Below are 14,779 nucleotides of genomic sequence, written 5' to 3' on the forward strand. Positions count from 1 at the left end.
TAGATCAATGCAAAGATCTTCCTTTTCTTAAATATAATACTTTCGGAATCATGACAGAAGAAAGCAAGTACGAAGTTTTGGAGAAGATAGGTAAGTCTTCACAGTACAAGAAGTACTAACGTGGTTCATGTTTGATTTATTACTCGTTGCGCCAACTCTTAAGTGAGACAGAACTAATATACTCTATCTATTCTGTAGGACATGGTTCTTTTGGTATCATTCGAAAGGTCCGAAGAAAGAATAATGGAGAAATCTTATGTAGGAAGGAGATTAACTACATGCGGATGTCACAAAAAGAACGAGAACAACTACAAGCCGAATTCGCCATTCTTTCCTCACTTAAACATCCAAACATCGTCGGATACTATCATCGAGAGCATCTAAAGTCCAGTCAAGACCTTCATTTGTACATGGAATACTGTGGCAATGGGGATCTTGGTAGGATTATAAAGGATTTACAAGCAAAGAACAAATATGCTGAGGAGGGTTTCGTTTGGAGCATATTCGCACAACTGGTTTCAGCATTGTATAGATGTCACTATGGAGTCGATCCACCAGAAGTTGGAAGTAATGTAATGGGATTGGGAAATACCGCCAAACCACAAAAGCCAGCGCCTGGTGTCATGATTCTACACCGAGATTTGAAGCCCGAAAACAGTGAGTGAACTAAGTATGTACGGTTGTGTTTCTTGTACTAAATTTTATAGTCTTTCTTGGTGAAGGCAATTCTGTGAAGCTTGGGGATTTTGGTCTTTCGAAATTGATGGAATCTCACGATTTTGCCTCTACATATGTTGGAACTCCATTCTACATGTCCCCAGAAATCTGTGCCGCAGAACGATATACGTTAAAGTCAGATATTTGGTCTTTAGGTTGCATTATGTACGAGCTCTGCACACGAGAAGTTCCATTTAACGCGAAATCGCACTTCCAACTTGTGCAGAAGATTAAAGAGGGCAAAGTCACACCAATACCAAATATATATTCGCCAGAACTTGCATCTGTTATCAAGGACTGCCTCAGAGTCAACCCCGATCGACGAGTCGATACCGTTACATTGCTTAATCTTCCTGTGGTAAAATTGATGAGGAAGGAGAAAGAGGTTGTTGAGCTCGGTCGACTGTTGAGGACGAAAGAAGAAATGGCGGCTAAACAATTCAAGGAGCTTGAAGAAAGGACAGAGAAGCTCGAGTCTCAGAAAGCAGCTATGCGTGCCGAGATTGATTCATCATTGCGAAGAGAATGGGAAGTCAAGGCACAATTGGAGATCAATCGTTTGGTGCAAATAGAGGTAGAGAATCTACAAAAACGATTTGAAGAAGAGGTCCGAATCCGAGTTGAAGAAGAGCTACAAAGATCCGCCAACAGCTCTCGATCATCGAATCCAGATAACGATACTAGCTCAAGCTCTCTGACCGCTAAAGAACTGTGTCCCTCGCCAAGCTCATTGGACTACCCAAGATCATCTGTTGGTAGCACAGGTGATGACTTCTCATCGACCACAGATTTTACCGATCACACCATGTCACCGGAGCCCAGCAAACCATTCAAGAAATCCACCAGAACACCATTTTCTCGAGCGCAAACCATGTTCAATGTGCATGGAACTCCTATGGACATTGAGATGGCTGATCCATCACCAATTTCTATTGCCTCCTTGTCATTATCTCCACGCCGGAACAATGCAACCAAAGCTCCTGGCACTAACCGAAACATTTTTGCTGCTGCAAACGCAAATGCCGAGATTCGCTTACAACCTCTTCTACTAGATTCTGATTCTGAAGATGAGGATGATCTTCCAGTGCCTTCTCCTACGCGGCCTAAATCTAAGAACAACCCATTTGCTAAGGGTGCTGCGAGACCACATCTCATCTCGCAGCGTACAGTGCCATTACAAAAATTGAACACTCAACCAACCTTTTTGGCAACCAAAAACCAAGGTGGACTGGTTAGTAAGAAGGAAGCACAAAGCCCAGTAACTAAGAGACTATCGAGAATACCGAGCATGACTAGTTTGTCGGGCAATGATACAGCAGCAAGCCCCACACGAAAGTCGAGTTTGACAAAGAAATCTGAATCAGACCTACACAAACAGGCAATGAAGAACAATACAAAAACGGGAAGTGCACCAACGATTGGACGAACTCTAGTCGAACTAGCACAAGCTCGTGCTGGAGGAAGACCAGTTGAGATGAGCCCTAGTGGAAAGGGAAGATCATTCGGAGTAAGAATGGTAGAAAAGGAAAAGGACGAAGGAAGAATGAGAGGTAGTGGAGGAAGCATTGGAGATATGGAGCCAACGGTGTGGAACCCTGACAGGGATGAAATGCCAAGTCCTTTCTTGATCAGAAACAGATATGCAGGGGCTGCAGGGCGTTCGAGATAATTTGATTTCGGGTTGCATTTGGTGTTGGTTCTATGCGGGTATGAAGGGGCTACAGGGAAACAAAATTGGCAATCAAGTGGTGGTCATGATAACGAAACACACGCCATGACTAGCTTTCTTTTGTTTTTTGTAAACATTGCTCGCGAGGGGTGATTTAGCATATCATGGTTTAGTTTGGCGATGGAAGTGGTATACCGATTTGGCGTTGGGATTTCTGGGGATGACTTATTTTTTCTACATAGTTTTTTGTACTGTATCAAGTGCACAGTATCTTAGTATTACGCTCGGTTGGATTGGTTGGGTGAGGTAAGAGTAAATTGGGATTGGATAATGATTGGGTATTTGAGTTGGTCCTTTTAGGACCGGGGAGGAAGATGAGCGAAGGGAGATAAAGGGGAAGAGAACCATATACATGGAATAGATAGTATAGGTCTTCGGGTATGCAGGTTCCAAAAATATTATACATGTATTATATGAAAATTGTGGCAAGAAGATATGTATGAGATTGTTCCCGCTGTACTCGTAGACGCCTATCACCCCTTTGCTTTCCTCGCCTAAGTAATGCCCCACTAATTATTTTGTTCTCATCATATAGATTTTTGTATACTGTGCTGTGTATGATGATTTAAACGGGTAGCTAAAGTGTTAACTTGTGTGGGAAATCAATTGCATTTTGCTCGTTTCTGGCTCACCCTGGATCTCGGTATGATTCTGTGGGTTCTTACTAGGTAGGTATTAGGTAGGTAGGTAGTAGTGTCTCTTTATTTGATTGTTTACTGTGATGAATGTAGGTGCTAGATGGGTATTGGGTAGTGGGTAGGTAGTAGGTAGTAGATAATAAATAATAGATAATAAATAATAGATAATAAGTAATAGATAATAAGTAATAAGTAGTAGGTATTAGATAGTAGGTATTAGATAGTAGGTATTAGATAGTAGGTATTAGATAGTAGGTAATAGGTAGTAGGTAGTAGATAGTAGATATCAGATATTAGATATCTAGCTAGTTGATCTACATTACAATATACCGTATATTACGATATATCACAGTATACACAGTACACCACGATATATCACAATATAGAAATACAAATAAGGTAGCGATGTAACAATACATACATACCTAGTAGGTATGGACAGATTCACGCTATATTATAGGCTTTGAACATTAACTCTACTGAGAACCCAAAAAAAAAAAAAAAAAAAAAAATCCCCCCCCCCCCCAAGGAGGTCAACCTAGAAATATCATGAGAAGTATTCCTTTTCGATAGCAGACCAAATCGCAGAATGAAAGAATAAATCACCAGTACCATATACATTAACAAAGATTGAGGATAATGTTGAGATATATAAGAGGAGCGACACTGTTAATTTCTAGCTATTCATTCATCTATTTCCTTCCGTCTTTCTTTATTATACTACCTTCAAATCAATATTATCAAGAGTAAGAACGCGTAATAAAATCAAAACGTATGCGAATTGTTCGCGACTCATGTGTGTATGATCCGCCTATCTGAACCAACTCATTAATCTTTCAAATCTGTCCTCCTATGCAGCTCAGCCAGGTCATATTATAAGCGAAAGCCATAATTGCAAATATCTCCGTAACCATTATTCACCGTCCCAAGGTATAAGCCATAGCCACCGACCGTATTTACCAAAATTCTCAACCATAATTACCACTGTCAACTCAATGACATCCATTTATTACGTTGTCATATCTATGTCTTCGTGTATCCGTGATCGTATTCGTAATCGTGTCCATGCCCGTGTCTCGTTGCGCAATTATAGACGTACGCCATAATGTGAACCGTCTGTCTTACTCATTATCCGCAGCAGCGTCTCTCTCCTTATCCATCATTCCAGTTCTCAATTCGCTTCCGGAACCTCTACCACCTCTATACAATCTTCGATTTTGATGAAAACTTCGGTCTCCTCTTCCACCCTGGAACCCACCTCGTCCTTGGTCCCCAGGACCAGATCTTCTACCCGTCCATCTATCTCCACCATGTGGTCTATATGGTGGTCTACCTCTGCCACCACCTCTACCACCTCCCCCACCTCTACCCCTATTGATCTTAAAGTCAATTCTCTTTAATGGGTTTGTCACCATCTCAGTATCTGCAATTCCCAACTCTTCTTTCTTCTCTTGGTCGTTAATAGTCCAAGCCTGGAAGATTTGACCCAGTTCATCCACGCCCCGTAACTCGTCAACCCAAGCCAGAACATATTCAGCCTTAGGGTCGTAATCAAAAGCTTGTTTGACAGGGTTGAAAATCCGATCATTGCCTCGAGGATCATTGCCAACTCCGGCAACATATTGCCAATTACCCCAATTCGAGCTAACATCGTAATCAACCAATATACACTCGTACCACTCGGCGCCAATTCTCCAATCAATGTAAAGATGTTTCGCGAGGAATGAAGCGACATTTTGACGAGCGCGGTTGCTAGTATAACCGGTATGATAACATTCTCTTTGAGAAGCATCAATGAATCCCATTCCCGTTGTACCGTTAAGAAATCTCTCAATAATCTCTTGTATTTGCTCTTTTGAAACACCATCTCTTGGTGAATCGAGCCTGCTCCACTTTGAATGTGCATTTTCTTCCTCCTTGAATCCACCCAATTGGAAAAGCTTTGGTCCGAATTTACGAGTGCAGAGACGCATGTAATCTCTCCAAAGAAGCTCGAATCGTACACCATAAGTGCCTTCGTTTTCACCCTTGCCATACCCCTCGAGATCCTTGTACCGGTTGTCAGAATCGGAACCATTCTCGAAGAGAGACATGGAAGAATGAATCTGACGTGAAGTAATTGAACCAAGAGCAAGGTACGCTGAGAGCTTTGTAGAGAAATCAGTACCCATGAGCCCATTGCGACTAGATTTATAAGCGTTAATTGAGCCAGAAGTAATCAAGTGGTCGAGTCGTTCTAGCGCATGAGATTCACCGCCTGTAAAAGGATGTACCGATAATGAATTCTCCGGGTAGGATGGAGGATTTTTGATTAGAGGTTGCGCATTGATTGGCTTGAGAAGTGCACTCTCGATCTCCTCGTAATTTGTCGGAATCGTGAATGGAGCATGCTGAGGTGGAACATCGGTAGGGAAGGGTGGCAATGAATTCATTTCAGGTTTTGGTAAAGTTGGACGAGGCGCTTCGCGAAGGGGTTCAACACTCTTGCGATAAGTCGTATACACATCGGGAAGATCTTTTGGATCCTCAAATGGAACATCTCGACTACATCTCAATCAGTAAATTTGGGGGGGGGGGGGGGGGGAGGGGTGAAATGGATGATGGGTGTAAAAACATACTCGTCAATCAAATATTTCTCATCTCGCCACAATTTGAAGTCAACACCGGCCTTATCGCAAATGTTCTTTGTCGAGCGCTCTTCTCGTTTCTCTTCTACTCCTTCTTCGGAAGTCATCCACACTGCAGAAACCTTGCTGCCGCCTGTTTTTTCAAATCCTTCCATTAAATCTTTCACCACTTCATCGACCATCCCCACTCTGATAGCCAATCCGCTCCCAACCTTCTCGAGACCCCCCTTCAGATCCCACACACTTTCCGCTAGGAACTTCGCTCTGTGGGGACCACATCGCCAGAATGCGCCGATTTGACTTCTGGCCTCTGGGTACGGACTCTTACTTCCATCTTTGGTGATAAAACCAGAGACTTCGATTTGTTGTGCGGCAAAAACATAGAGTGGGAGAAGATGTGTGAATCCATGATCCTTGCTATCAACGAGAGAGTGAAGGATAGGGTTATCGCCCACTCGCAAGTCCCGGCGCATGAGATAAATCAAGACGTTGGAATGCGACATGTTTGCAATTGTGGCAATTTGTTGATGTCTTTGTTTGAGAGAGATGGAAGAGGTAGTCAAAACAAGAATTGATTTGGTAGTGGAACAGAGGCGAATCATGGAAAGATCCGGGGAGAAGGGCCGCCCAGTGGTATGAGATCAGAAAGATTCACCCCACAGGTCCTGACTCAAGGACAAATCAAGCGTTGGGGATATGTCTTGCAGAAGCTCCAGGGCAGTAGTGGGGTTTTCTGATGGATATTGAATTTTTGACGGATCAAAAGTTTAAAATGTAGTAGAGAAGTAGGCACGGTAGTGAGTGATTCTACTCGGATAGAATAGCGTAAAGAGTCTCGGTCGTAATGGGAAAAAGTAAGACAACGGAGTGAATTGAAAGTTGGAAGAGGGAGAAAAGTGCCTAGGTAGATAGGTAGGCTGGATAGGGAAAAGGAGGATGGAGAAGAAAGGTCAACCGAGACCAAATATGAGACTTGATTGGATCTCGCAGAAGATGAGATGAAATGAATCATCAGTCAATCAAAATCAACAAACGATCAATGATTTGGAATGAAAGGGAAATATCAAGTAATGAATGAATAATAGTTTTTTCAGTATAATTCCAATCAAATCAATCCACCATACCATGATAAATATGGGATAAGTAGGTAGGTAGTAAGTTAAGAAGTTCCAGGTCTCTCTGTCTGTGTCAATCAAAGTTAATGGGAAAAAGAAGAAGATGGTGAAAGCAAAAGAAGAAAGTTGGTTAGTTTTTTTTCTTCTTCTTTTTTTCTTTCAGTTTTTGAAGTACCTAGTACTCTATTTACGGGTAGTTAGATATTCATTTGATCAACTCATCAGGACCCGATTCGAGTGGCAATTTTTCTTCTTCTGGATAATAATTATTGGATCAAAATTGGTTTGGGAGAGTTCAAGGAGAAGGTAGAATATGGAAAAGGAAGTGGTAAATGTGGTGTACCCCGTCGGTAGTGTAGTGTCGTATCGTGTCGTGTATTGTAGTGTAGTGTATTGTAGTGGGGTGTTGAAGTCGATATTGTGTTGACGCATGCATATGCTGCTGAACCCACGATGTGTACTTTTTTGCTTTTGGATGGATTGATTGATGGGTGGATGGGTGGATGGTGGATGGGTGGATGAATGGATGGATGTACCCTATCGATGAAGATGGATGGGATTTGAAGGATTGTTATGTTTTGTACACCCAGCATGAACATTCGCATTCATCCATTCATCCGTTCATTCATTCATCCATCCAGCGCTTCCATCATTCTTTCCCCATGATGAATTCTTTCATTCTCTCGTGATGGAGAGGAAAGTCATAGCTGGAGTAGTACCTAAGTAGTATTAATGACATCTTAACTCTTTTTACCTCTTTTTACCTCTTTTTACCTCTTTTTACCTCTTTTTACCTCTTTTCACCTCTTTTGCCTCTTTTTTTATCTCATCCACCACTTAAAATCATCCGATGTTTCTGTGAATGGAATGGGATAGAGAGTTGCCGTGCATTTGGTGCTAAAATGATCGATGGAGGTTGGTGTTTGCTTGTCAAAAGACGATGCTCAAAGCTCTGATGGTAGTGTTAGGATCGCCCCACTTTATTCATCGTGCTCAGGAACCAGCCTTACTAGATAGGGTTAGATCCGATCCCAGCTTTTTCCATAGAATCCTCACATTGATCAATCAAATCACTTGAAGGTTGATTGGGGGAACGCCGCTTGATGTTTTTCTCATGCTGCTTTAAATCTGATTTTGGTAGTCTTTTCTTTTCTCATATCAACCTTCACCTTCACTCACTCATCACTCACTCGTCACTCACTCTTCACTCACTCTTCACTCACCTATCGAGGTTCTATTTACCTAGATACCTAGTACTTATTGACTAGGTATTTTACCACCTTGGTATTTTACCTACTACATACCTACCCACTACATATATATAGATCATAAATACTACCTCATAATATACCTAGATATATCAACATTTCTTGTAAATACACACACACACACACAGCTTTATAAAATCCATCAAAATATTCTTAATAAACATACATACACCACCTCCCTCATAATGCACATCTAGTCTGATCAAGCTATCTCTTGCATACATCCGTTACCTAGATTCCCGTACAGTATCTCATCATCCATCAGATCCATCAGATCCATCAGATCCATTAGACCCCAATCTATCTTATCTACCTACCTAGTATATTCTCAACGCACCCACCCTCCTTCCATTCCCGATAGAAAGGTACCAAAACATACCACCAGATCTAATGTCGGGACATATAAAGAGCCACGATATCTCAGTCCCACAATCCCTTACTTGATGACACTTTTCTCACACCTGCATATTCCTCACTCCTCCATGCATCGATGGGCGGTACACAGTACCACCATGATAAACATCGTAAACATGTCATTTGAGCTTTGTCCATTACGATGAAGGAACAGATACGAACCCCCGATCTCCCCTCATCAATCTCGTTAATCTCTTTCCGAACTCATACAGATCTGTCCATCGCATTCGCAGAGTTATACCTCCTCCTGACCTAGATCCTGAAGAAGAAGAAAAAAAGAAAGAAAAAGAACAAGATTCATCCTCAGGTGATCACTCAACATCTGCAAGACGGTGGAGTACAGCATATTAATGCAACACCGTTCCAGATCGTGTCATCGGTATCTTGCATTAGTTCGATGTTGAAGCTTTCTCTTAGTCGATGATTTCATGAAGGATCAACTTTTCATCATGAACTAATTACTGGGTAACTCTACTTCCGAGGTCCTTTCAAATACTTTTTTTTTTTCTTTCAACGTCAAGGCAAGTCAAAGCAAGGCACGTCAAAGCATGCTTTTCAAGAGAAAAGAAAGGAAAAATGAGGTACCATTTTCTAATCTATAATTCTCATCACTACTAGGTAGGTCTCCAATTCAACAGAAATGAAAGTCCCTATGACCATTTCAATCGGACGAGTACATTAATAATTAGTCATCAACTGATTTCGAATTGCATTCTATCAAATCAAGTCATTCAGATTCAAATCCTTATTAGTCATACTTATTAGTCATACCATCCTCCTACAATTATACTTTCTACCTCTTCATTCATCACTATCACTTTGCAATACATTATCTTTCTATCCCGACTTCCCATCGTATTCAATCCCGATTTTCATCCCGATTCCATTCCGAATACTACCCCGAAACTCTACTCAAATTCCCTCTCCCTCCAACTCTTTCCACTTCACATCATACAATAAATAAACATAACGTCGAAGCAAAGTAACGAGAAACGCTACGCATAGTGGAGAAGAAACCACTTCCGAAGAAATAAATGATCTTCACACCCAGATTCTTAACTTTCCACTAGCGGAACTCTATTCATTTAGTTTCATCCTAAAGTTACTTGTGCATTCTGTTTTTTTGTTTTTGTTTGTGTTTTTTTTTTTTTTTGGTTTCCCTAGAAAAAACACTCATCATCTTCTACGAAAGCGAGATGTACCTACCTAGCAATGCATATTCTAAGCAGAATAACGTTACCTTCCTTTCATGTGCGTGATGTGATAGTCAAATCCAGCATTTCACCCGCACGTTACTGGTGGAAAGTAACGAGTGTGATGGCTTTCGTATTGCAATACCTATATCCACCAATCTAGATAGATAGGTAGATAGAACGTAAGTTTTGAAAACCAAATCCTACTCGAGATATCACATATCCCACACGCAGAAAGTTAGTGCTCTATGTGAGAGGAAATCCTCACTTCGAGAGAATTTTAAGTTCATTTCATTTCATGCACCCGTTCGTTTGGTGATGAGATGGATGCATGCATCGTGCTATACGATGGGTTAGAGAGATGTGATGGATATATAGATATCACACTTCGATGTACTTTGTGCTTTGTGCGCGATGATCAAGTGAATCAATCGTACGAAGTATATCTATCATGGTAGAGCTGGTCTAGGCCCCTTTCTCTCTTGGTCTTTAATTCTTGAATGATACCGTAGGTATTTGTAGTTGGTAGATGGAGTTTAATGTACTTCATCCGTGTTGTTGTTGAGAAATAAAAAAATAAAAATTCAGGAATCAAGCAAGAATCAAAGAAGCTTTCCGAATCTTGATTTCTCGATTCGTTTCTCGTGTAGTGCGCGATACTGTTTTTCTGCCTCTGATCTCGAATTTAATCTCAATCTCAATCTCAATCTCAGTCGCACATTCATGAATTGATCTTTAATGCTTGCTTGACAAATTTGAATTTTGTAGTACCTAGGTATCAGCTAGATGGAAATAAAAGTCCCATTTATCATGCAGCGACTTCGCACTGGCTGCCCAGCTGGCTGCATGGTGGGTTTCTCTTGGAGTTTTATGTGCTGATGTATATGTATATATGGGTGTATATTTATATGTGTATTTTTAGGGAAATGTTTAGGGAAATATGAGTATAAAAGTTCCCGGTGTACTGATACTAATGATGGTACTAATGCTGATGATGATATTAGATCATTGGGTTTCTTTTGTTTTGTTCATTTGGCTGTGCTTTGGATTGGATTGGGTGGATTGGATTATACTATCATATCACATTTGGGTTTATTCATTCATTCATTCGCTTGCTTATATCTATTATCTATTATCTATAGTGCTTTTTGGTGAAAGTGAAAGCGAAAATGAAAGTGATATTATGTATCTAGATATTTTGAGTAAAGATACTAGATATTCGTGGAGGAATTATTGGGAATTGGGAATTGGGAGTTTGGGAGATGTGTGATGTGTGATGTGGTTTGACTAGATATGATTTGGTGTATTAGTATGATATAACATGGGAAGTTGATTACTAGGAAAGGGAAGTATATACTAGGTAGGTAGGATATCGAATAATGAATAATGAATGATGAATATTGAGAACTCGCATTTGAGAATTTGCAGCTGGAGGGTGGTGTAGTGGAGTGGTGAGTGGATTGGAGTTTAGTTTGGGTATTGGAGTATTTGGACTGGGCTCGTAGGTTTGTACTTGTGTGGGTTGGATGGGTTGGCGCTTAGGAGAGAGGGAGGGGAGATCGAAGAGGAGGAGGGGAGATGGAGGGTTGTGGGCTGTAGAGGCTGGATATGTATCGGAGATGAGATATTGGGGGAAAGGAAGAAAGAGAAGAAATGTATCTCTAATCACAGGAGTTCTTCGTAGATGAAGATGTTTTCGTTAGATGATTTTGTAGTACATGGGGGTTTGAAAGATTTCCCGTGCTCTGCTGTCTGCTGTATTACTAGCTATCAGCTGAATTACCAGCTATCTGTCCAGATGAATAGCTTCTCCCATCGATCCTGATCCTCATCTTTCACATCTTCTTTATGGATGGAGGTACCAGTAATTCAATCCCATCTATTTTTCTGCGCTTTGAATTTCTTGAAAAGGTTCATGGGGTAAAATCAAATCTTCAATGCTTCTATTCTCATCCTTTAAGCTCTGGGAGCACTTTGAATACCTACCTTGTAGCTTTTTAGCTCTTTGAATTGATCACCTATTGATATATTTCATATATCTGATCAAACAAATTTGATCACTCAGCTCGTTAAATTATTGTAGGTAATTTGGCAATTTGGTTGGAATAATGATGATTTTTTGAGAGCTATTTGAGATGATGTAAAAAGTGCACCTAGGTACTTGTTAAGATATTCACATATCCCGAGCTGGATTTCGATATGTAATGCGATTACTTTGTTAACCTACAACAACAATATTTTATCTTGTGTTATCAATTCATCACGCATGAATGATAAATCTTCACAGTATTCACTATTTGATTACCTAGGTACGAACAGTACGATATTCGATGTTCGAGCACCTGCAGTGTGAATATCTATTGACTCATATTGATTCGTCTATGTTTGGCTGATAGCCGTAGTTTGATACCATTCACTAGCGAGAAAATTGGATTTTTGGGTCTATTTAATGAGGGGCTTGTGGTAGGAAGCATGGAGAGATGGGTTTGGGGAGCTTTGGGAGTGTTGTGAGTAAGTATCTGGTTCTTGTTGGTATGAAAAAATACCTTTCTTCAATTCTGATATCGCAGGATATTTTGTGTAGCAATGAAAGTTATTACAGCAAATACACATTTACTCTTCAGAAAAGACAACCCATCAACGTACCTAATATCAGGTACATCACAAAACCACAAAATGTCAGCCCCCTCAAATCTCAACGAATGCCCCATCCACATCCCCCCACTCGGACCCTTCACCCCCGTTCACCCCTCCCTCACATTCACCAAACACTGGACGCCCACCGACGAGCACCTCCTCCAAGAAGATCACCTCTCCAAAAACTTCCCCCTCTCCCAAAATCCCTTCCCACATACAACATACTATTCCTGGAACAGCCCCTCTACCGAGACATCGCATCCGGAATCCGACTACGTATGGCGCCTCGCGTATAAATTTTTCCACAAATCGCCATACGATTTATTTCCCCGGATGAAAATGGGTTCGGAGCTCGATTTGTCGGATAGGGGGGTCTGCAAGTTTGTCGCGCAGATACTGTGTATACCAGGCGTGCAGGGCAATGTGGAGTTTCTGGAATATATTCTGCAATATGCAGCGCATTTCATATGTATACGAAGTCCCCCACCGGGGAAATATGCAGGAAAATTACCGCAGCCTGAACATGTGGATTTTATGGAAATTTTGTCGGAAGAAAATATCCTGGAAACGTCTACGATGATGAGAACTACCACCCACGAAACCCCTATACTCCACCACCGAAGCGATCCCGATCCTTCCCTGATAGACACAAACCTAATCCCCAATCTCAAACTCCTCACTCTCGTCACCACCGCTTGGAACCTATACGCTAAAGCTAGAATGCTTCATCCGGTCTCAACTTACGATATCCACATCCGACTCCAGCTCTCCGCTATCGAAATCGATGAGCGCGTTTGCGTTGCGAGTTTCAAGCGAGAGTGGAAAGTGCAGTGGCCGTTGGAATATCGGAGAAATGTGGTGAGGAGACATGGGTGTGGATATGCGTATTTGTATCGGAATGTGTATGCGCGGGAATTGGTGGAGTTTATTGAGAGGACGGTGCCGGAGGGGTGGAGTTTGAGGGATGAGGATGGGGAAGGGAATGGGGGTGGAGATGGGGAGGAATCGTTTTATTCGCTGAGGAGTATTGTGCAGGGTATTGAGAGGTGTGGGGGAGGAGGGTGGGAGGTGCGGTGTATGGGGAGACATTTGGCTAGTATTCGGGGGAGGGAATGGCATTGTTTTTCTGGGGATGGGGGGGTGGATGAGGGTGGGGAGGAAATTTTGTTTTTTCAGGTGGTTATGAAGAGGGGGTGGAAAAGGAGGGAGGAGCGGAGAGGGGAGGAGAAATGGGAGGAAGAACAGGAGCGGAAAAAGGAACGCAAGGTGTGGAGCGAAAGAGTAGATGGGTTGGAGAAGATAGAGGAACAGGAACAGGAACAGGAACAGGAAAAACAAACGTGGACTGCGGGACCGGATGAGGTATTTCTTGATCAGAAAGGGGAATATGTGGATATGGAGAGTGAGGAGAGTTGGTTTATCACGAAAGAGGAAAGTGAGACGTTGAGTGGATGTAGGAATTGTTGTCGTCCGGTTTGTTGTCAGGTGAGACGGAGGTGGAATGGTGTATTTGTGAGGACGGTGGTTTGAGGGCGTGGGGTGTGGGGATAGAGGACGGGGTTGGGTATGCAGCTTTGAGGAGATGAGGGTTGGTGGGTGGGTGGGGATAGTTTTCCGGCTGTTGAGATTGAGCAGTGGACTGAGGGATTTGAGTAATGGAGGTACCTGTCATGTTTGTGTGTATCTTTGAGGATTCTGTGAGTTAGATCTATATGTATCAACTAAGTCCTCATGTTTCATTCCGAAAGTCAAACAGCGCTTTTTCAAAGAGTCTATTTTATAAGAAACTGATATAGCACCATCAAAAGATTTCAAAGTCTTCAAGATATATCGTCTATATTTTCAAGTAGTTTATGATGCGAGATCATCTATTGGGTGCCGATAATGGAGGATGCCGAGAATAGTGGATAAAAGTAAACTCCTAATCCGTAGAGTCGCATCTACACGGTAGCTAGAACTAGCTACAAACGATCAAATCTCAGCAGGTTATTGCTATATAGGTAGGGAACACAGGTGGGCAGATACAAATGCCGAAGGTAAGGAATCCCCGAAGCGTCTGGTGTTTCCACTCGGATCTGTGCTAAGCTTCTCCGGGGTGAGGAAATTTTTCTCTGAGTCTCCTTGGATATTGTGATGTTTTAAAAGCTGAGATTTTAGTGGTTTGATCAGTGTTTATTACGATATTTTACAAACTGAGATTCACAAGTGATTCGATCAGTGTTTTGGCACATTGCGTTTTATATTTATAAATTTTTACTTTTGATTTGTGAATATTGTTTAAGATAAGAGTAATGTCCCACCGAAAAATGCTCATCAAGGTATTTATCCATCCATCCAAACTCCACGCTTATGCTCATGTTCATGCTCATGTTCATCCCATACTCATACATGCATGCATGAATTCATAACAAACAACCAAGAAACTCCGATTCAAACATTCC

The 14,779-nt window shown here is 41.7% G+C and overlaps 3 protein-coding genes across 3 annotated transcripts; 2 read left to right on the forward strand and 1 right to left on the reverse strand.

The window, feature by feature from the left end:
• Positions 1-50: 50 nt before the first annotated feature.
• Positions 51-2,386, forward strand: EAE97_001534 (uncharacterized protein; the record flags this gene model as incomplete). The annotated part of the gene is made up of 3 exons (XM_038872045.1): positions 51-90; positions 199-657; positions 708-2,386. 3 exons carry the CDS (start codon positions 51-53, stop codon positions 2,384-2,386), a joined length of 2,178 nt encoding a protein of 725 aa, XP_038736603.1.
• A 1,364-nt stretch (positions 2,387-3,750) lies between these two features.
• EAE97_001535 (uncharacterized protein) lies at positions 3,751-6,759 on the reverse strand. Its single transcript, XM_038872046.1, has 2 exons — positions 5,703-6,759; positions 3,751-5,628 (listed from the first exon to the last, which is right to left on the reverse strand). Exons 1-2 carry the CDS (start codon positions 6,311-6,313, stop codon positions 4,206-4,208), a joined length of 2,034 nt encoding a protein of 677 aa, XP_038736604.1. The 5' UTR covers positions 6,314-6,759; the 3' UTR covers positions 3,751-4,205.
• Positions 6,760-12,377: 5,618 nt separating this feature from the next.
• On the forward strand, positions 12,378-13,868 carry EAE97_001536 (uncharacterized protein; the record flags this gene model as incomplete). Its single annotated transcript, XM_038872047.1, has 1 exon — positions 12,378-13,868. One exon carries the CDS (start codon positions 12,378-12,380, stop codon positions 13,866-13,868), a length of 1,491 nt encoding a protein of 496 aa, XP_038736605.1.
• Between the last annotated feature and the right edge of the window lie 911 nt (positions 13,869-14,779).

The sequence above is a fragment of the Botrytis byssoidea genome (genome assembly GCF_014898295.1).
Source record: "Botrytis byssoidea strain MUCL 94 chromosome Unknown BBYS_003, whole genome shotgun sequence".
In the NCBI taxonomy this organism is placed as follows: Eukaryota; Fungi; Ascomycota; class Leotiomycetes; order Helotiales; family Sclerotiniaceae; genus Botrytis; species Botrytis byssoidea.

Excerpts from the sequence above, each read along its gene's own strand:
- EAE97_001535 (XM_038872046.1), bottom strand. The coding sequence starts at position 6,313 with ATGATTCGCCTCTGTTCCACTACCAAATCAATTCTTGTTTTGACTACC. Across the intron at positions 5,629-5,702 it reads GAGAAATATTTGATTGACGA|TCGAGATGTTCCATTTGAGG; the intron begins GTATGTTTTTAC and ends ATTGAGATGTAG.